Here is a 23,159-nt window from a genome sequence, read left to right on the forward strand (position 1 = left end):
CGTGCTGCAGCAGGTTAAACTCTGCTGTGCTGCAGCAGGTTAAACTCTGTCGTGCTGCAGCAGGTTAAACTCTGTCGTGCTGCAGCAGGTTAAACTCCGTCGTGCTGCAGCAGGTTAAACTCCGTCGTGCTGCAGCAGGTTAAACTCCGTCGTGCTGCAGCAGGTTAAACTCCGTCGTGCTGCAGCAGGTTAAACTCCGTCGTGCTGCAGCAGGTTAAACTCTGCTGTGCTGCAGCAGGTTAAACTCCGTCGTGCTGCAGCAGGTTAAACTCTGCTGTGCTGCAGCAGGTTAAACTCCGTCGTGCTGCAGCAGGTTAAACTCTGCCGTGCTGCAGCAGGTTAAACTCCGTCGTGCTGCAGCAGGTTAAACTCCGTCGTGCTGCAGCAGGTTAAACTCCGTCGTGCTGCAGCAGGTTAAACTCTGCTGTGCTGCAGCAGGTTAAACTCTGCTGTGCTGCAGCAGGTTAAACTCCGTCGTGCTGCAGCAGGTTAAACTCCGTCGTGCTGCAGCAGGTTAAACTCCGTCGTGCTGCAGCAGGTTAAACTCCGTCGTGCTGCAGCAGGTTAAACTCCGTCGTGCTGCAGCAGGTTAAACTCCGTCGTGCTGCAGCAGGTTAAACTCTGTCGTGCTGCAGCAGGTTAAACTCTGCTGTGCTGCAGCAGGTTAAACTCTGCTGTGCTGCAGCAGGTTAAACTCTGCTGTGCTGCAGCAGGTTAAACTCCGTCGTGCTGCAGCAGGTTAAACTCCGTCGTGCTGCAGCAGGTTAAACTCCGTCGTGCTGCAGCAGGTTAAACTCCGTCGTGCTGCAGCAGGTTAAACTCCGTCGTGCTGCAGCAGGTTAAACTCCGTCGTGCTGCAGCAGGTTAAACTCCGTCGTGCTGCAGCAGGTTAAACTCTGCTGTGCTGCAGCAGGTTAAACTCTGTCGTGCTGCAGCAGGTTAAACTCTGTCGTGCTGCAGCAGGTTAAACTCCGTCGTGCTGCAGCAGGTTAAACTCCGTCGTGCTGCAGCAGGTTAAACTCCGTCGTGCTGCAGCAGGTTAAACTCCGTCGTGCTGCAGCAGGTTAAACTCCGTCGTGCTGCAGCAGGTTAAACTCTGCTGTGCTGCAGCAGGTTAAACTCCGTCGTGCTGCAGCAGGTTAAACTCTGCTGTGCTGCAGCAGGTTAAACTCCGTCGTGCTGCAGCAGGTTAAACTCTGCCGTGCTGCAGCAGGTTAAACTCCGTCGTGCTGCAGCAGGTTAAACTCCGTCGTGCTGCAGCAGGTTAAACTCCGTCGTGCTGCAGCAGGTTAAACTCCGTCGTGCTGCAGCAGGTTAAACTCCGTCGTGCTGCAGCAGGTTAAACTCCGTCGTGCTGCAGCAGGTTAAACTCTGCTGTGCTGCAGCAGGTTAAACTCCGTCGTGCTGCAGCAGGTTAAACTCTGCTGTGCTGCAGCAGGTTAAACTCCGTCGTGCTGCAGCAGGTTAAACTCTGCCGTGCTGCAGCAGGTTAAACTCCGTCGTGCTGCAGCAGGTTAAACTCCGTCGTGCTGCAGCAGGTTAAACTCCGTCGTGCTGCAGCAGGTTAAACTCTGCTGTGCTGCAGCAGGTTAAACTCTGCTGTGCTGCAGCAGGTTAAACTCCGTCGTGCTGCAGCAGGTTAAACTCCGTCGTGCTGCAGCAGGTTAAACTCCGTCGTGCTGCAGCAGGTTAAACTCCGTCGTGCTGCAGCAGGTTAAACTCCGTCGTGCTGCAGCAGGTTAAACTCCGTCGTGCTGCAGCAGGTTAAACTCCGTCGTGCTGCAGCAGGTTAAACTCCGTCGTGCTGCAGCAGGTTAAACTCTGCTGTGCTGCAGCAGGTTAAACTCCGTCGTGCTGCAGCAGGTTAAACTCTGCCGTGCTGCAGCAGGTTAAACTCCGTCGTGCTGCAGCAGGTTAAACTCCGTCGTGCTGCAGCAGGTTAAACTCTGCTGTGCTGCAGCAGGTTAAACTCCGTCGTGCTGCAGCAGGTTAAACTCTGCTGTGCTGCAGCAGGTTAAACTCTGCTGTGCTGCAGCAGGTTAAACTCCGTCGTGCTGCAGCAGGTTAAACTCTGCTGTGCTGCAGCAGGTTAAACTCTGCCGTGCTGCAGCAGGTTAAACTCCGTCGTGCTGCAGCAGGTTAAACTCTGCTGTGCTGCAGCAGGTTAAACTCCGTCGTGCTGCAGCAGGTTAAACTCTGCTGTGCTGCAGCAGGTTAAACTCCGTCGTGCTGCAGCAGGTTAAACTCTGCCGTGCTGCAGCAGGTTAAACTCCGTCGTGCTGCAGCAGGTTAAACTCCGTCGTGCTGCAGCAGGTTAAACTCCGTCGTGCTGCAGCAGGTTAAACTCTGCTGTGCTGCAGCAGGTTAAACTCTGCTGTGCTGCAGCAGGTTAAACTCCGTCGTGCTGCAGCAGGTTAAACTCCGTCGTGCTGCAGCAGGTTAAACTCCGTCGTGCTGCAGCAGGTTAAACTCCGTCGTGCTGCAGCAGGTTAAACTCCGTCGTGCTGCAGCAGGTTAAACTCTGTCGTGCTGCAGCAGGTTAAACTCTGTCGTGCTGCAGCAGGTTAAACTCTGCTGTGCTGCAGCAGGTTAAACTCTGCTGTGCTGCAGCAGGTTAAACTCTGCTGTGCTGCAGCAGGTTAAACTCCGTCGTGCTGCAGCAGGTTAAACTCCGTCGTGCTGCAGCAGGTTAAACTCCGTCGTGCTGCAGCAGGTTAAACTCCGTCGTGCTGCAGCAGGTTAAACTCCGTCGTGCTGCAGCAGGTTAAACTCCGTCGTGCTGCAGCAGGTTAAACTCTGCTGTGCTGCAGCAGGTTAAACTCCGTCGTGCTGCAGCAGGTTAAACTCTGCCGTGCTGCAGCAGGTTAAACTCCGTCGTGCTGCAGCAGGTTAAACTCCGTCGTGCTGCAGCAGGTTAAACTCTGCTGTGCTGCAGCAGGTTAAACTCCGTCGTGCTGCAGCAGGTTAAACTCTGCTGTGCTGCAGCAGGTTAAACTCTGCTGTGCTGCAGCAGGTTAAACTCCGTCGTGCTGCAGCAGGTTAAACTCCGTCGTGCTGCAGCAGGTTAAACTCCGTCGTGCTGCAGCAGGTTAAACTCCGTCGTGCTGCAGCAGGTTAAACTCCGTCGTGCTGCAGCAGGTTAAACTCCGTCGTGCTGCAGCAGGTTAAACTCCGTCGTGCTGCAGCAGGTTAAACTCCGTCGTGCTGCAGCAGGTTAAACTCTGTCGTGCTGCAGCAGGTTAAACTCTGTCGTGCTGCAGCAGGTTAAACTCTGCTGTGCTGCAGCAGGTTAAACTCTGCTGTGCTGCAGCAGGTTAAACTCTGCTGTGCTGCAGCAGGTTAAACTCCGTCGTGCTGCAGCAGGTTAAACTCCGTCGTGCTGCAGCAGGTTAAACTCCGTCGTGCTGCAGCAGGTTAAACTCCGTCGTGCTGCAGCAGGTTAAACTCCGTCGTGCTGCAGCAGGTTAAACTCCGTCGTGCTGCAGCAGGTTAAACTCCGTCGTGCTGCAGCAGGTTAAACTCTGCCGTGCTGCAGCAGGTTAAACTCCGTCGTGCTGCAGCAGGTTAAACTCTGCCGTGCTGCAGCAGGTTAAACTCCGTCGTGCTGCAGCAGGTTAAACTCCGTCGTGCTGCAGCAGGTTAAACTCTGCTGTGCTGCAGCAGGTTAAACTCCGTCGTGCTGCAGCAGGTTAAACTCTGCTGTGCTGCAGCAGGTTAAACTCTGCTGTGCTGCAGCAGGTTAAACTCCGTCGTGCTGCAGCAGGTTAAACTCCGTCGTGCTGCAGCAGGTTAAACTCCGTCGTGCTGCAGCAGGTTAAACTCCGTCGTGCTGCAGCAGGTTAAACTCCGTCGTGCTGCAGCAGGTTAAACTCCGTCGTGCTGCAGCAGGTTAAACTCCGTCGTGCTGCAGCAGGTTAAACTCCGTCGTGCTGCAGCAGGTTAAACTCCGTCGTGCTGCAGCAGGTTAAACTCCGTCGTGCTGCAGCAGGTTAAACTCCGTCGTGCTGCAGCAGGTTAAACTCTGCTGTGCTGCAGCAGGTTAAACTCTGCTGTGCTGCAGCAGGTTAAACTCCGTCGTGCTGCAGCAGGTTAAACTCCGTCGTGCTGCAGCAGGTTAAACTCTGTCGTGCTGCAGCAGGTTAAACTCTGCTGTGCTGCAGCAGGTTAAACTCTGCTGTGCTGCAGCAGGTTAAACTCTGCTGTGCTGCAGCAGGTTAAACTCCGTCGTGCTGCAGCAGGTTAAACTCCGTCGTGCTGCAGCAGGTTAAACTCTGTCGTGCTGCAGCAGGTTAAACTCTGCTGTGCTGCAGCAGGTTAAACTCTGCTGTGCTGCAGCAGGTTAAACTCTGCTGTGCTGCAGCAGGTTAAACTCTGCTGTGCTGCAGCAGGTTAAACTCCGTCGTGCTGCAGCAGGTTAAACTCCGTCGTGCTGCAGCAGGTTAAACTCCGTCGTGCTGCAGCAGGTTAAACTCCGTCGTGCTGCAGCAGGTTAAACTCCGTCGTGCTGCAGCAGGTTAAACTCCGTCGTGCTGCAGCAGGTTAAACTCTGTCGTGCTGCAGCAGGTTAAACTCTGCCGTGCTGCAGCAGGTTAAACTCTGCCGTGCTGCAGCAGGTTAAACTCTGCTGTGCTGCAGCAGGTTAAACTCTGCTGTGCTGCAGCAGGTTAAACTCTGCTGTGCTGCAGCAGGTTAAACTCTGCTGTGCTGCAGCAGGTTAAACTCCGTCGTGCTGCAGCAGGTTAAACTCCGTCGTGCTGCAGCAGGTTAAACTCCGTCGTGCTGCAGCAGGTTAAACTCCGTCGTGCTGCAGCAGGTTAAACTCCGTCGTGCTGCAGCAGGTTAAACTCTGCTGTGCTGCAGCAGGTTAAACTCTGCTGTGCTGCAGCAGGTTAAACTCTGCTGTGCTGCAGCAGGTTAAACTCCGTCGTGCTGCAGCAGGTTAAACTCCGTCGTGCTGCAGCAGGTTAAACTCCGTCGTGCTGCAGCAGGTTAAACTCTGCCGTGCTGCAGCAGGTTAAACTCTGCCGTGCTGCAGCAGGTTAAACTCTGCCGTGCTGCAGCAGGTTAAACTCTGCCGTGCTGCAGCAGGTTAAACTCTGCCGTGCTGCAGCAGGTTAAACTCTGCTGTGCTGCAGCAGGTTAAACTCTGCCGTGCTGCAGCAGGTTAAACTCTGCTGTGCTGCAGCAGGTTAAACTCTGCTGTGCTGCAGCAGGTTAAACTCTGCTGTGCTGCAGCAGGTTAAACTCTGCTGTGCTGCAGCAGGTTAAACTCCGTCGTGCTGCAGTAGGTTAAACTCCGTCGTGCTGCAGCAGGTTAAACTCCGTCGTGCTGCAGCAGGTTAAACTCCGTCGTGCTGCAGCAGGTTAAACTCCGTCGTGCTGCAGCAGGTTAAACTCTGCTGTGCTGCAGCAGGTTAAACTCTGCCGTGCTGCAGCAGGTTAAACTCTGCCGTGCTGCAGCAGGTTAAACTCTGCCGTGCTGCAGCAGGTTAAACTCTGCCGTGCTGCAGCAGGTTAAACTCTGCCGTGCTGCAGCAGGTTAAACTCTGCCGTGCTGCAGCAGGTTAAACTCTGCCGTGCTGCAGCAGGTTAAACTCTGCCGTGCTGCAGCAGGTTAAACTCTGCTGTGCTGCAGCAGGTTAAACTCTGCTGTGCTGCAGCAGGTCCAGAACTGAGCGGCTGTAACTTCACACCAACAGTTGGTTTGACCTCTGACCTGCTGCAGGACATGAGCTCCACTGTGGGAACCTGACGGACCCTGGAGAGAAACAGAACCTGTCTGGGTCTGGTTCCGGTCCGGTTCACTTGATCTGAGTGGATCCAGATTATCGGCTTTCAGCCTTGAAGGTTTTTATAAACCTGGAGTGAAACAGAGAAAAAGTTTCTCCACCAGAATCAGAAACGTTTTGGTTTATTTCCCAGAAATGGGAACGAGTTTTTCATGACATTATTCTGGTTACCAGCAGCCAGATGGTGCAGCTGCTGCAGCTGCTGCTGCTGCTGCTGCTTCTGGAGACGGTGAAGAAGACGACAGGAAGTGGCAGCAGGTTTTAATGTGAACAAACTTATTAACGTGATTTTCTTTTCTTTTCTAACGGAGTCGCTGTGAAAATGAACAAAGTTTAAAGGAAACAGTTCTGGTCTCTCTGTCCTGCCGGGTCGGTTCTGACCCGACTGATTCAGTCCATTCAGGTTCCAAATCCGGACCAGGAAACGATCCGGTTCTGGACGGGAAATGAAGGAAAAGACACAGAGAACATTAAAGCTCTTTAGTTATAACAGCCTGTAAAAAACGACCGGATCCCGATGATCTGGTGGATCCAGGTCCGGTTGGTCCAGGATCCGTGTTTCTCCTCAGACCAGAAGCTGCGTTGCTCCAGGTTTTGCTCTCAGCTGAAGCTGGGTAAACATGAAGGACCGGACCGGACCGGACCGGACCGGACCCACTTGGTTCTGCTGCTTTAGACGTTTCTGTAACAAAGAGGCTGAAGGAAACCAGGCGGCCTCAGATATTAATAATAATTATTATTCATCAGAATTAAAATTATTAATAAACTTTAGTTATTATTAATAAACGCCTTTAATCAGTTCAATGGAATATTATTAACATTTGGGTTTTTGTTACTTTTTTAGATTAATTTTCTAAATATTTTATCCCTTTAAAGCCAAATGAAAATGAAAGTTAAAATAATAAAATGTAAAGAATAAATCATAAATAAATCAGCAGCAACAAAACGACTGGATTTTATAAAGAAAATATACAGAAACATGACATTTGTCTCATAAAAACAGGAGAAATGAGGAAAAAGCAGAAAGTAAAGAAGGAGAACCTGCGATCGATAAACTACCAATAAACTACATGTTTATTGGTACATGGTACCAATAAACTACCAATAAACTACATGTACATGGTACCAATAAACTACCAATAAACTACATGTGTAGTTTATTGGTAGTTTATTGGTAGTTACACACAGGAAGCTTTAATCTGCTCTGAAGCTCATTTTGATTGGTTCTTTGAATGTGAAGCTCAAGTTGTTTTAATGAAGTTATTCATTAAACTTAACGGATCAATATTTACAGAACCAGGTGTTTCCGGTCTTGTGAGAAATTCTGCCCCCTGTGTCGGGAGCGCGCATTGCAGCCAGAGAAGTGGATCCGGCGGATCTGACCATATTCACGGCGCTTCTGATCGATTTCTCGGTAAAAACTACTCATATAATCATGTCAATGTTGTAACTTTCAGTTTAATCGGCAGCTATCAAAATAAAAATACATACATAAATAAACGAGGTCTTGTGTGGAGGTCTTTTTACGCTGTTTTGTGTTATTTTAAACGCGAAGTGAATCGATCTTTTTTCAGCTTTTGTCTCGTAAGCCTGACAAATAAAAGTCAGTCAACAAACACAGGTTTCCAACACGTTGTGTGCATTTATAATTTTTCATTTCTCATAAAGGAGGAGGAGGGAAGCTGGCTGATAGCAGGGCACAAAAATAAAGACTTCCTGAAAAGATCAGAGTATAAACTTTTTGGTAAATCCCGTTCTAATGTAAAATATGACATTACTGGATTAAGGAAATGTCTAGTATGCTATCACACATAATATTTTTTGAGAATTTGGAAACAGGTGCTTTTTATTTCAAAAAGTTATTGGAGAAGAGGAGAGAATGGATATTTCAGCTGCCTGAAATAATGTGTTTGCCTTCTATAAAATGGAAACAAATAAATTTACCTGAAAAGTATTTTACTGTGTTCATTCCTCTTATGATCAATAAGAAATCCTGTAATTTTCATAACATTTGCTCTTTATTTTAAAGTGTTAAAGCGGGGGAACCGTTTATTTTAAATGTCTGTAACGATCCGTTCTCCCCGTAACATTGGAATAAATAAATACATTCTATTAATTCTTTATTATTTTTCCATATAAAGTTTGAAGTCCAAAATGGTTTAAATAAATATGACTGTTTCACAATCTTTATTAAATGTATTTTATGTTTAAATATTTATCAACAAATTTAGTAATATTTTTTTCTGATATTGCATCTAACAAAGTAGATTACAATATAAAGACATACGGTGTTTTCTGGAAAGTCAAAAATCACGTGACACTATTCCTTCAATCAATTATGCAAATATCCATGTCCGCTCGGTGTTTGGCAGGTTGTTTATCACTTTTTGCTTTATGTTAAGCCAAATATTTCATTAATATAAGGTAGCTATGGAAAGATGGTTTAAATCACACAATGAAGTGCAAATATTTTAAAAACACAGTAAAATACTTTTCAGGTAAATTAATTTGTTTCCATTTTATAGAAGGCAAACACATTATTTCAGGCAGCTGAAATATCCATTCTCTCCTCTTCTCCAATAACTTTGAGAAATAAAAAGCACCTGTTTCCAAATTCTCAAAAAATATTATGTGTGATAGCATACTAGACATTTCCTTAATCCAGTAATGTCATATTTTACATTAGAACGGGATTTACCAAAAAGTTTATACTCTGATCTTTTCAGGAAGTCTTTATTTTTGTGCCCTGCTATCGGCCAGCTTCCCTCCTCCTCCTTTGTCAGAAATGAAAAATTATAAATGCACACAACGTGTTGGAAACCTGTGTTTGTTGACTGACTTTTATTTGTCAGGCTTATGAGACAAAAGCTGAAAAAAGATCGATTCACTTCGCGTTTAAAATAACACAAAACAGCGTAAAAAGACCTCCACACAAGACCTCGTTTATTTATGTATGTATTTTTATTTTAATAGCTGCCGATTAAACTGAAAGTTAATACATTGACATGATTATATGAGTAGTTTGTACCAAAAAACTGATCAGAAGCGCCGTGAATATGGTCAGATCCGCCGGATCCACTTCTCTGGCTGCAATGCGCGCTCCGAACACAGGGGGAACAGATTTTCACACAAGACCGGGTCGGAACCAGAACTGAACTCCTGGATGTTTCTGTTTGCAGAAACTGAAGGATTTAAATCTGAGTGGAGGATAAACGATGTGAGCATCGTGGACGGCAGCCGGTCCGTCTGCAGGACGGGTTCCGGTCCGGCGGGTCGACGGCGTTTATCAGAACCAGCTGGGTGGGAAACGAGCTGCTCTCCTGTCAGCAGAGAGGAGGAGCTGGACTCGGTTACTGGGCCGCAGAGTCCAACTGGTTTACGACCAGTGAAAAGGGGGCGGAGCTTCACTGGGAACATCAGAGCAAAGCGGAACCAGATGGTTCAGTTCGACCCAGAGAGGAAAACAGAATCAGAACCAGAGCTGCAGGAATGTTTCCACTCTACTGGGACCAGAACGACTTACTGGGTTCTACTGGGACCAGAACAGATGAACTGGGTTCTGGATTTCCTCTGAAGCCCAAACCAGTCCATGAATCCAGCAGCTGAACTGGGTACAAACTGGGTCAGAACCAGAACCAAACACAGCAGCAGATCTACAACAAGACGACTGAAGATGGAGAATCAGGTGCTGCAGTGGCCTAGTCAAAGTCTCCAAGCAGCTTGGAGGGACAGAAACAAGAATCTGAAATTATTTTACTGTTGTAGACAAAACAAACCCAGAAGCAACAAACTGAACAATGAAAATGTTTATTTGATGCTTTTATGATGAACTTTGACCTGAAAGGTTCTGGATAATAAAAGTAACAAGCAGAACGATTCATGTTCAGTTTGATTCATTTAGTTTAAAACTGATTTCATCTGTTGGTCTGAAGTAAAATTAACTTAATATGAACAAAGTTTGATCTAAAAATTTAACATTTTGTTGCTTTTTGTGATGTAATAAAAAGTCAAAAGTTCATCAGTTTTATTCTAACTGCAGTTTTTAGGATGATTCATATTCTGAGCTGCAACAATCAGAACGAGAATATCAATAAAATGATGATTTTATCATTTTGAGTCTTTTAACCTGATTATTTCTGATCTGATCTTTAGTTCTGGTTCTGGTCGGGTTTGTATCTCCTGGGCTCACCAGTTGGATCCGGACCGAGCAGAACCAGCGTGACGAGCTGCTCTTGTGTTGGATCCGGATCCTGAGGCCCAGATCCAGAACAGGTTTCCTGTTGCCATGGCAACGGAATCAAACCACGAACCCAACAGACGGACCGCCAGAATAAAAGCATCAAACGGCTGAAAGGCTTCAGAATAACCCGGCCCGGTTCTTCAGAACCGGCCCAGTTCTAATAATCTCCTCCGGCTTTATGCAAATGAGACTCATGAATATTAATGAACTTTAACTTTTTATCTCCAAAACAGAAAATTAATAACAAACAGAAGAGAAACAAAACAAAACCAGGGCGGAGCAGAAACAGAAAAACTGGAGAAGAACCGAACCAGGACCATCAGAACCGAACCAGGACCATCAGAACCGAACCAGGACCATCAGAACCGAACCAGGACCATCAGAACCGAACCAGTACCGAACCACCCAGACCCGCTGAGCCTCTCGGCTCCTCAGCAGAACCTGAACCACGTCGGTTCGGTTCTGTCTCAAGTTTCCAGTGTGTTTTTAATCGAACTGTTCGGATCGTCAGCGGGTCGTCGACCCGCACATGGAGCGCATTATCCGCACCGCAGCGCCGCAGCTGCTTGGCGCTGAAATCCGTTTGGTTTCTGGTTTGTGGTTCACATAAAGTCCAGTCGGTTCTGAATGAAAACTTTCAGGGCTCGGGTTCCGACCCGATCAGAGAGAAAATCTGGAAATGATCTCATCCAGAAACCTGATGATCGGCGTTGCCATGGCAACGCCTCCAGTCTGAGCTCAAAGTTTGTGTCCTGATTGATAAAGTGAGGAGAGATGTCTGCATGTTGGAGACCTAACCAACCGGCACCCCACAGGACGGATGACGTCATCCTGCTCCGGTTCTGACCGCCATCAGATGACGTCATCCTGCTCCGGTTCTGACCGCCATCAGATGACGTCATTCTGCTCCGGTTCTGACCGCCATCATGATCCAGCAACAAGTTACTGATTCACCTTTAAATGTTATCAATATTTATTGGTGGAATATTTGCAGATCTGACAGCTGAGCTGCTGCTCAGGTTTCTTTTTGGGGAACGTTTCCTTTATCTCCAACCTTCATCTCCCTCATCATCATCAGTTCCAGGTCAGGACTCTGGAACATTAATATTATTATTAATAATAACATTAATATTAATGTTAATAATATTAATGTGGCCTCCAGTCAGAAGAAACGTGATCAAATTAACGTTCAGTTTAAATCCGTTTTACTGCAGTTTCTCCTCCAAACTGCATCAAAATCAAACGTCTTGATTTATTTCCATCAGTTTAATTCAGAGCTAATATGTTTTAATGTCTTTGTTTTTCTATTTTAATTATTTTTCTCATCGCACCAGAGGGAAACCTGTTTTTAAATAAACTGAAGTTGAACTTTGGATCCCAGAGAGTAAAAAATTAGCAACAGAAGTTAATCAAAATAAAATGATTTTATTAACCTGCTGTAGATTTACAGGCAAATATTTTAATAACTTTTTATAACTTTGTAGTTTTATTGTCACTTCTTATAAATAATCTTTTTACACGTCTTAAATTATGTTTTCATGAGTTTTTGAGAACAAAACGATTAAAACTTTAAAATGAACTTCATTCTAAACCAAATATCAGTAAAACTTTATTTGACGGACATAAACTGTCATAAACATGATATAACATGAACATGAAGAGTCTTTATGTTTATAACTGTTGTCATAAAGTGTCATTCAGTAAAGACACTTTTAATGCAACTTTTAGAGCAACTTTGCATTAAAAGTCATTATTTACCGAATGACACGTCATGACAACAGTTATAAACATTCATAAAGACTCTTTATGTTCATATGTTTATGACAGTTTATGTCCGTCTAATTCAAACCCCGTCAAATAAAGTTTTACCCAAATATCCTTCAAATCAGCACAAAATCAAATTCATGTGGAAATAAATCAGATTCTGGTGAAATTTGGATTTTTCTCTTTTCTAATATTTTGTGGACGACAGAAAAATGTTTGACGTGGAATCAATTCATTAAGCAAAAAAATATTTTATTAAGCAAAGAAACATTTTATGTAATAAGTCAGTTTTCAGAACCTAAACATGTTTTATTTTCTCCTTAAATGAGAAAAGTAGAATAAATCTCACTGAGACTAAACGGGTCGGAGCAGAACCTGGTAACGAGTTCAGGACCCACCAGGAGCTAACGAGGCTCTGCTGGGCGGAACTGTTGTCATGGTTACCGGCTTGCTGATGAAGAGGAGGGGGCGGAGCCTAATCGACCCACGTTACCAAATTCTGCTTTAAGAAGAAACAATCCTGGAGGATCCAAACGGATTTCAGACACTTGAGGTGTTTGGTTCAAATATTCATCAAAATCACAATAATATTTATAAACCCAGAACATGAAGCTCAGTACAACCAGAAGAGACTCAGAACCCGTCAGGTTCTGGTCCACAGGGATCCGTTCTGCCTGGTTTTACTGAATCTGTTTCTGACACTGTTTGTAAAATATCTGGATTTTCTCTGCAGATAAAACTGAAGTTCCTCCATGTTGGTGAAAAATCTCCAGAAGTTCACAATCCTCTTATTTAGATTGAAAATGTTTTTCCAGACTTTCTTCATCAGTTCTGAGTGGTTCTGGTGCCACGATGAGGTTCTGGTGCCACGATGTGGTTCTGGTGCCACGATGAGGTTCTGGTGCCACGATGTGGTTCTGGTGCCACGATGAGGTTCTGGTGCCACGATGTGGTTCTGGTGCCACGATGAGGTTCTGGTGCCACGATCAAGTTCTGGTGCCACGATGAGGTTCTGGTGCCACGATCAGGTTCTGGTGCCACGATGAGGTTCTGGTGCCACGATGAGGTTCTGGTGCCACGATGTGGTTCTGGTGCCACGGTGAGGTTCTGGTGCCACAATGTGGCTCTGGTGCCACGGTGAGGTTCTGGTGCCACAATGTGGTTCTGGTGCCATGATGAGGTTCTGGTGCCACAATGAACCTCATCATGGTTCATTGTGGCACCAGAACCTCATCGTGGCATCAGATGAGGTTCTGGTGCCAAGAACCTCATCTAGTTGCCATCTTGCTAGATGGCAACCTCATCTGGTGCCACGATGTGGTTCTGGTGCCACGATGAGGTTCTGGTGCCACGATCAGGTTTGTTCAAACATCTTGAAGGAAGTTTTTCTTTCTTTCCTCTCAGAAGTTCAGCGCGGTGTGGACGTGCTCCGGTTCGTCCTTTGTCCACTTCCTGTCCTCAGGAGCCACTTCCTCCTGCAGCAGGGCTCTGAGGACGGCGAGGAGGCGCTGATGGACCCGGCGGGCTGCGCCCTCGTCGTCGGCGCCGCCGTCGGTCTCGCTGCAGTCCTGCACGGCTCGCTGCAGCTCCACCTGTTAATGACACAAACGGCTCTGAAGAATCACCAGGATTTGAAATGATCTGACGTTCCTCACCAGAAGCAGATGAAGGTTTTAGACAAACCACTAAGATACCAACTGTGTCCTTTAGGTGTCCTTTTTAGTGCACATGTAACCTTTTATTGTACATATGACCTTTTAGTGCACATGTGACCTTTTATTGCACATGTGACCTTTTAGTGCACATGTAACCTTTTATTGCACATGTGACCTTTTTATTGCACATGTGACCTTTTATTGCACATGTGACCTTTTATTGCACATGTGACCTTTTTAGTGCACATGTGACCTTTTATTGCACATGTGACCTTTTATTGCACATGTGACTTTTTTAGTGCACATGTGACCTTTTATTGCACATGTGACCTTTTATTGCACATGTGACCTTTTATTGCACATGTGACCTTTTATTACACATGTGACCTTTTATTGCACGTGACCTTTTATTGCACGTGACCTTTTATTGCACATGTAACCTTTTATTGCACATGTGACCTTTTATTGCACATGTGACCTTTTTAGTGCACATGTGACCTTTTATTGCACATGTGACCTTTTTAGTGCACATGTGACCTTTTATTGCACATGTGACCTTTTAGTGCACATGTAACCTTTTATTGCACATGTGACCTTTTTAGTGCACATGTGACCTTTTATTGCACATGTGACCTTTTTAGTGCACATGTGACCTTTTATTGCACATGTGACCTTTTATTGCACATGTGACCTTTTATTGCCCATGTGACCTTCATGTGGAGTTGATCAGTTTCCTATATGAAACTACAGCCTGAGGTTTGATCAGCCTGTAAACAACATTTAAATATCCCAGATGAATTAAATGGTTTTCATGGCTGGTGATGAACCTCATGCTCAGCTGGTCCACATCTGAAAATGTTGCACATTCAGTGATGAGTGAATGAATTAGATGGAATATTAATAAATGTTTATGATAAAAAGTCTCTTTTCTCAGTTCTCCTGTTTTTATCCCGTTTCAGTGAAGTCAGAAAGCAGAAGTTGGTAAATCTCTGGTTCCATGTTTGCTACCTGAAGTGGGAGTCCTGCCTTCGCGCCGAGAAGAGTTGGGGAAAACCAGGGCCGGAATATTTTCTCACAGATCACCTGAGAAAGACGAAGACAGGACAGATGGAGGAAACGTGATCTGCTCAGAGCAAACGTTTCAAATAAAGATAAACCAGATCTGAAGCAGCAGGGAAACAAAACCGTCTTTCTGAAAGAGGCATGGGGGGTCATCGGGTCATCGGGTCAACCTGAGCTGACGCCTGTGGAGCGTCGGCCAATAGGAGAGCAGCTCGTCTCTCATCAGCTCCTCTTTGTTCTTCATTTTCTTTGTTTAAAGTCAAACTGCTTTGGTTCTTTGGTTACATTTAAAAGATGCAGTTTTATATATTTTTATATATAATGTTCATTTATCAACTTTTATTCCTTATGAAATAAAATAAAGACGTTTAACGTTTAGACATTTCAGTTTATTTAAATCATAAACTTTAGATCTTTTCACCTTTATGAACTTTGATTGTTTCCCATCGTTTGGTTCCTTCATCACCTGCATGGAAACAGATTCTCTCTCCTCCTATGAAAACTGAGATCTGGTATCATCAGACGTTTGATCTGCTGTCACGACGACGACGATGATGATGGTGGTGATGAAGATCTGAGGCCTTTCAAGGCCTCAGACCATTTTACACACTTTCCTTCTTAATTTGGTTTAAACATACATTATTATTAGTTTTATTTCATAATATTTTATTCACTTTCAACCATTTAACAAATTAACATTTATTTCAATCTAACAAAGCTCTATTTACAGTATAAAGTCAAATTAAATCTTTTATAATTAACAATCTAGCAGAAGAAAATTTATATTTTATTCTAATATAAATCAGTAAAAATATTTAAATACTGAAAATTTAAGCTTAAATTTAATTTTCTGCATATTTTCAGCTTTTCTTCTGAGCCAACAATAAAACTTTTTATTATTTCTTTATATGTAATAATTCAATTTAATTTCATATTTAAAAATTATGACATAGAATTTTTTCTTTAAAGTTTCAAAGTGAAATAAATAAAGATAATTTCAGATAAAAACTTGGTTTCAGTCAGAAAGTTTCTGGGTTTCTGGAGACGAACAGGTGGAACCAGGTTTCCTCACCTGCAGGTTGGTGTTCCTGCGGTTCGGGCTGCACCTGTGCCGCCCCGGCTCACACCTGGACCAGCAGTCAAAGAAGTTACAGTCGTCGTCGCTGCTGCAGTTCTGCTCCAGGATGTCCCTCATCTTGGGCTCGAAGAACGCCATGTCCACGTCGATGGCCACGACCTGCAGGCGGGCAGAGCCAGGAAATCTGGTGATTTACATTTATTAATAATTAATAAACTACCTGAAATTATATTTATAATAATGTTAATATTTATAGTACTTATAAATGATTATAATTATGGTCAGAGTTTCACACTCCAATAATTTCATGTGAAAGTTGTTATTGTGAGTTTAAAGTTTGTTTATAATTAAATGTGGCAACAAAACAAATGTAATAATTTCATTAAATTTGTGTAAAACATGAACATTTTATTTTATTAAGTCAGAAAATATGAAGTTAATTTAAAGTGAATTTTTTACAAAAGGCTGTGAAGAAAATCTGAGTTTTAATGTTAAAAATGAAATAAAAGCTTCAATTAGGGATTAAATCTGGAGATTAATAATCTGAATATTAATAATCTGCTGGGATTTTACATGTTTACTGGATTTATGGTTAAAAATAAACAAAACGACAGTGAAGCTCAGATTTATCCGATTTAAGTTTTTACATTATGTTTAATAATAAGTTTATTTCCTGGTCTAAATTAAATCCAGTTCATAACCTGAGGAGGTTTTTCCTGGTCCCGTTTTCCCGTCCCAGTTCTCCCAGTTCTCAACAAAGATCCCATTCAGCCCAGATCCGACTTTATGAGCCGTTTTATGAGCAGAAACTTCAAAACGGAACAAAAAGTGAAAAATGAGCCAGAAACTCGTTAGTTTGAAACAATCCGTTGATTTTTACTGATTATTGTTTGAGTTTCATAAACAAACATAAATGATTTAAGATGTTTACATTCAGTCCTTCATGAAGCTGCAGATAAAATAAAATGTTTGGCTCTGATGGAAACTTTCCATGTGGCTCAGTTCAAAGTTTTATTTCATTTTTCTAGTTTCATAAAATGTTCCAGAAAAACGACGACTGGAGATTCAGAGTCATGTTTCACTTGAGTTCAGATTTTATTTCATGTTTTGGGGTTTTAACGTCACATTTTCATATTTTTAAACATTTTACTGTCTAAAGTTAATCAGAAAAACTTCTGCAGGTTTTTAGTTTTAAATCTTTTCTTCTGATTTTTATTTCAGCATCGATGATAAACTGAAAAGTTTTATTTAATTTTATCGAAGAAACAAAAACATCCTGAAACTTTAGGACAGAAACAGTTTGGAGAATAAAACTAATTAAAGGTTTTATTAATAAGTTAAAACTGTTTTTACTGATCAGATTTAATGTAAATTCATTAATAACTGAATTTATTCAGTTTAAACATGTTTCCTTTAATAGCTCAGATTTATGTTTATTTTGATGACTTTAACCTTTGACCTGATCCAGATGTTTCTGGATGAACCCAGAGCCTTTTTATTTAAGGGTAACGGTGTCTGGACTCGCCGTCAGGTCCTTCCTGATGCCGAAGTTCTCTGGTTTGACGTCACACAGGTGCAGCCGGTGGGTGAAGTCGTTGTCAAAGTGCTGCACCAGGTCCATGAAGCTCAGCGCCACCTGGTGGACCATCAGCCTGGAGCTCCAGCCACCAGAACCCGGCGCCCGGGGAGCCGACGCCTCGTCCATGGAGAACAGGTTCTGGTCCCAGGCGTGTCCGGCCGACAGGAACTCCACGGCGTAGAAATGACCGCAGGAGCCCAAGACCTGGGCCACATGGGGGCTGAGGTCCTGCAGGACCCTGCAGGGACACGGACCTTTAATCTGGACCCGTTTGGTTCTGATTCATCCACTCATTTCATTCAGAAACAGACAAACAGGAGTCCAGAACCTGCTGGACCCACCGGGTCAGCTGGTCCTCTTCATCATTTCCTGTTTTTATAACCAAATAAACTAAAACCTGAGCATGAAGTCAAACTGAATGCAGCAGAGAGATGAAACATTTCAACCTCACCTGAGGAAGGTGTACTCCTCCTGCTGCAGCAGGGCCCACAGGGAGCCCAGATCGGCTCTGGAGTAACTTTTCTCCCGGAGCTTCAGGTTCTGCCCCCACAGAGAGCCGTTCCTTCCTCCCTCCTCCTCTTCCTCAGCCAGACCCAGAGAGTTTCTCACCTGAGCCCAGAACAGCATCACCTGGTCAGGCTGCAGGAGCCAAAGACGGGATTATTCAGCTGAGATGACTCACCTCCAGCGTGGCGTAGAAAACCACGTCCAGCGCCGACAGCTGCTCTCCTGCTTCCTGCCGGCAGAGAAAACATTTATTTCTAATTCACATCGAGGAGAAAAACACAAAAACAAGAAACTGAAGAGTTTCACTTTGAGTTTATGTTCAGATAAATAAAGGTTTAAACACAGAAAACGATTCACTGCAGCCTTAGTGAAAAACGGTGGTGGCAGCATCATGCTGTGGGACAGGAAATGGGAAGATGGATGGAGGTAAAGCTGGAAGAAAACCAGCCAGAGACTGGGGTGGATATAGGTCAAAATGGCCTAGTCAAAGTTCAGGAAAGTGTTGCTTCAGATTGAATCAGAATAAACATCCAGTAAAGATGGAGGAAGAAAGAACAGATTCGTTTCTCTTCTTGTTTTCTACAACAGATCAACGACTCCAGGCTCCCCCTGCTGGCCTGGAGGATCTTCTGTTGGTGCAGCAGGTTTGCAGCATTTCACCACAACTTGCTGCTGTTTGCAGCTGAATTAGTTTTTTGTGTTTGGATCTTTTAGTGCAGTGCACTCCTCCACACTTTTCAGATTGGGTGGTCACCTGGTAGTCCAGCAGGCCCAGCGGCTCGTAGGAGGAGAAGTTCTCCAGTTTGGACTTGAGGATGACCCGGTTCCCCCTCCACCGGGCCTCCATCACCTTCTTCCCGTTCTCGTAGTAGAGGCAGCGCTGATACTCCACCAGGCCGCCGACACACAGGTCATCACACAGGTCACCGCTCAGCGCGCCGCGGCGGAAGTCCAGGCACTGCGGAGGGAAACATGGAGGCCGTTACAGAACCGAGCCGAGCCGAACCGAGCTGGTTGCTGCTGCTTTTACTGCCTCATTAAACATAAACTCCAGTTTTCCTAACATCCCGCCGGCGGTCATGGCGGCCATCTTGTGGCTGAAGGGATCAGAAACACCGAACCGGGTCTGAGCCGCGGATCCTCCTGGTTCCGCTCGGGGATCAGCGGGATAATCGCGGCTTTGCTCACATTCCTACACAAACATCCGACAGCGAGGAGAGAAACTGTCAGGAAGAGGCTCCAGCAGAGAGCGGAGGTCAGAGGTCATCGATCCTTCATCTCAGCGGCTGATTGGCTGAAGGGGAACTTTAGATAAGGTTTGTTTCAGGGGGACATAAATCTACAAACACTCTGGATCTGATTTATCTACAGGATGAGAATAAAAACTTTAATCTAGATCCGGTTAAATTAAATAAAATGATTAAATATCATAAATATTAATCTGTCAGAAACATCATGAACATTTTTCCCTCAGTAAAGTTCAAAATAAATTAAAGCCTTTTAGATTTTAAAATATAATTATTTTTATTAAAAAATATTTTTAATTGATCAAAGAGACACATTTAAATTGTATTTAAATATTTCAGGAATTATTCTACATCTGCTGAATTTCATTATTTTAATTTTTTCTGTTTTTCAACTGTTCATCTAGTTTTTCCTTTATTTGATGTTTTATTTCTCTTTTTGATTCATTTTATTCCTGGGTTTATTCTTTCCTTTCTTTTCCAGCCAGTTTCTCTCTGTTCATTCTTTCATCCCTCCTTTCTCTCTCTCTCTCTTCTTCTTCCCGTTTTAATCCCATTAAATCTCCGTCCATAAACCCGCAGCCGTCTCTCCTCCAGGTCGGTGAAGACGCAGCGTCTCGGCAGCAGAAAGGCGTCTTTGTTTCTCTGCATTCCTTGAAGCCGAGCAGCGAAACATGAAAACGTTTTAATGACATTCCTGAGTTTGACTGAGACTCAGGAACCACGAAGCCCTTCAGTCTGGAACATCAACGACCCTCTGACCAAACGGCTTTAATAGAAACTTCAGTAGCTACACCTGCTTTATTACACAATCAGCCAATCAGCCGGCAGAAACTCGACTCATTCAGACATGAAGACGAGTTTCTGAAGATCCGATGAGCATCAGGGAGACGAATGAAGGAAGTTGAAACGCAGCAGGGCTGTTGGAGCAGATGAGCTACAGCAGCAGAACACCAGACCGGCAGAACCGTCGGATCAGAAAACTGAAGCTAAAACCAGCCAGAACCTCCAGAACAGAAGAACATTTCAGGTCCAATTTAAACCTAAAAAGTCCAGACAGAATCTGATGGAAACTTCATGAAACCTGGATCCTTCTTTCAATGTCCAGCCTGGTGGAGGTGGTATCATGATGGGGGACATTTTCTAGGTTCACTTTAAGGCATTTCCATCCTTCAGTCCGGTCGACCCGGTTCTACTAGACCCAGAACATCTGCTCCACCTCCCCAGACGAGGTTTGGAGGACCAGAGGTCAGAGGTCGGTTAGCGTTCACACCAACCACACCGGACTTTGACTAGACGAGCAGACTGGGTCGGGTTAAAGCGGACCGGGTCGGGATAAGGCTCGGTTCCTTCTCTTCAGTCCAAATGAATATTTTCCATTTTTCTTCCGAATAATCCAAACATCCGTTTGGTTCTGACCTTTGACCTCAGAGGAAGCTGAAGTTTCTCCTGCGGTGGAATGAATCAGATGGAGGCTCTGGTGATCAATCACTGCTGGCAGGAGGTCAGAGGTCGTGTGCAGAAACGGCTGCAGAGTAAATCAAGGCTCTGGTTGTTCTGAGGAACAATGAACCGATTTTCAGCGCCGCTGTGGGCCGAATGGCTGCGTCACCACGGCGACGGCGTGTGGGCGGGCCGCTGACCTCGGGTCGGTTCTGTGGGCCGACGGCACTCGGTTCCCACCGAGCCAACGGCTCCCTGCTGGGCCGAGCAGCAGGTCCAACTGGGTCTAACTGAGCTGGTGGAACTTTTCCTGTTAGAAACACGAATCATGACGTTTTTCTAGTTTATCACCAAAAATGAAACTTTTCAGAAACAAAAGCTGAGAATCTGCAGCAGATAAAAACCTGACGAAATATTTAAATCTATTTAAATTAAATATCTATCTATCTATCTATCTATCTATCTATCTATCTATCTATCTATCTATCTATCTATCTATCTATCTATCTATCTATCTATCTATCTATCTATCTATCTATCTATCTATCTATCTATCTATCTATCTATCATATATCTAAGCTCCTGTTGCTTCAGACGGAATCGTTGAGCTCCGGCCCGCAGGCCTCTTCCTCCTCTTCCTCTTCCTCCTCTTCCTCTTCCTCCTCTTCCTCTTCCTCCTCTTCCTCCTCTTCTTCTTCGTTGGTATGCAGTCTGTCGCTCGGCTCTGTTTTATCTGTCCTGCGTCTCTCTGACCTTCTGCTGCTGCGAGGATGAATACAGATCAGGAAGCCGAGACGCAGCAGGACTCCTGACTGATGAACACATTAATCTGAGGCTGATGAACACATTAACCTGAAGCTGATGAACGCATTAATCCTCCTGCAGAAACTCGTTTAGCATTTTTTATTTTTCTCGTCAGAGTCAGAGATGAATTATAATCCGAACCTGAAAATCAGATTTCAGCAGGAAAAAATGACCTGCAGCTCCAGAAGCAACGAATCATTTAAACTCCAGCAGATTCAAACAATTAAACATTAATTAACTATTAATTAAACCATAACGAATAATTATAACGACCAGCAGTAAAATCTAAAATCTGGATCATCTTTGGGTTTTAAACATTTAAACTTTTATTATCAGTTTAAACATGATGGGAACGTCGAGCTATACACTGTAAAAACTCAAAACCTTTACAAGAATTTATGTTTCATTTCCAGAGAAAATATTTTAATAAACTTAATAATAATAAAACAGTTTCAGGCGATAGAAAAAGTTTTAGTTCCTCTGGATGATTTTTTCACTTCAAACAGGAAGAATAATTTGTTAAAAGTAAAAATGTCTGCAGTGGAACTAGAACTTTCCAGAACCCGGATGAACAAACAGTGGTTCTGGAAGGTTCTGCAGGTTAAACTGAAGGTTCTAAAGAGCCGATCAGAACCGGGTGTCTGGGTTTAAACCAGGTCAGTTTTAAAGGTTTTTCTGTTGAGTTTAGAAACGGTTGTGACGTCAGTAAGATGGCCTCCAGCATGATGCATGCTGGGAGATGAAGTCCGAACTGTCAGCGTCTCAGCGACCAACTGATCCGATCCGAGTCACATGAACAGTTCAATGTGAAAATGATTCACATGTGACTCTGACTTCCTGTAGCGAAACAGACCGACGTATCAGACTAACTCAATAATAACCAATAATAATCTATAATATTAATAAGCGATAATAATCAATAATAATAATAATCAATAATAATCTATAATAATCTATAATAATAACCAATAATAATCTATAATACCAATAAATCTATAATAATAATCTATAATAATCCATAATCAATAATAATAATTGATAATAATCAAAATAATAATATATAATTATATAATATATAAATTAATAATCGATAATAATATATAATATTAATAAGTGATAATAATCCATAATAATCAATAATAATAATCGATAATATCGATAATATAAATATATATTAATAAGCGATAATATCTATAATAATAATCAAATAATCTAATAATCCATAATAATCGATAATAATAATCATTAATAATCGATAATAATATATAATAATCAATAATAATAATCGATAATAATAATCATTAATAATCGATAATAATATATAATAATTATAATAATCTATAATAATCAATAATAATAATAATAACCAATAATAATCTATAATAATCTATAATAATAATCGTTAATAATCGTTAATAATATATAATAATCTATAATAATCAATAATAATCAATAATAATCAATAATAATAATCTATAATAATAATCGTTAATAATCAATAATATATAATAATCGATAATAATCTATAATAACAAATAATAATCTATAATAATCTACAATAATCTATAATAACCATTAATAATCGAGTTCATCATGAATTCAGACTGAGATCAAAGAGAGGAAAGTTAAAATGTTAAAGGGGAAAAAATTCTGTACCAACTGTTTATTACTGAATTATTGATAAGTTTGGACTTTATGATGCCTGAATAATAATATTTATAGTTTGTTATGAAGCAAAGAGCAGAAATTAAAATGTCAAAACATGAAATAAAATAAATAAATCATTGTTTTCGTCTCATCATCACTTTGTCATCCAACAGGAAGTCAGAGACAAGCAGCTGCTGAAGCTGCTTCCATCCCCGGTGTTTATTTATAATAATAATAATAATAATAATAATAATAATAATAATAATCTGCAGAGCCTGAAGCTCCGATGTGAACCAGATTAAATCAGTTCATTCAGACTCTGCAGCTGGAGCCTGAAGATACTGAAT

The 23,159-nt window shown here is 43.2% G+C and overlaps 1 protein-coding gene and 1 long non-coding RNA gene across 3 annotated transcripts in view; one reads left to right on the plus strand and one right to left on the minus strand.

Moving 5' to 3' along the window:
- Positions 1-12,024: 12,024 nt before the first annotated feature.
- The window catches only part of dipk1c (divergent protein kinase domain 1C), a 23,415-nt gene continuing 12,280 nt past the window's right edge, over positions 12,025-23,159 (minus strand). For both annotated transcript variants that reach the window (XM_008396846.2, XM_008396845.2), the window contains exons 3-9: positions 18,429-18,632; positions 17,850-17,903; positions 17,619-17,776; positions 17,114-17,405; positions 15,583-15,747; positions 14,457-14,531; positions 12,025-13,385 (exon numbers count right to left, since the gene is read on the minus strand). In XM_008396846.2, coding sequence (XP_008395068.2) covers positions 13,194-13,385; positions 14,457-14,531; positions 15,583-15,747; positions 17,114-17,405; positions 17,619-17,776; positions 17,850-17,903; positions 18,429-18,632 — 1,140 coding nt within the window. In that variant the 3' untranslated portion in view covers positions 12,025-13,193. The remainder of the gene's footprint in view (positions 13,386-14,456; positions 14,532-15,582; positions 15,748-17,113; positions 17,406-17,618; positions 17,777-17,849; positions 17,904-18,428; positions 18,633-23,159) is intronic.
- On the plus strand, positions 12,901-14,615 carry LOC103456960 (uncharacterized). Its single transcript, XR_532352.2, has 3 exons — positions 12,901-12,973; positions 13,133-13,463; positions 14,408-14,615. It is a non-coding gene; the product is annotated as an uncharacterized LOC103456960 (long non-coding RNA).

The sequence above is a fragment of the Poecilia reticulata genome, chromosome 20, assembly GCF_904066995.2.
Source record: "Poecilia reticulata chromosome 20, P_reticulata-male-v2, whole genome shotgun sequence".
In the NCBI taxonomy this organism is placed as follows: Eukaryota; Metazoa; Chordata; class Actinopteri; order Cyprinodontiformes; family Poeciliidae; genus Poecilia; species Poecilia reticulata.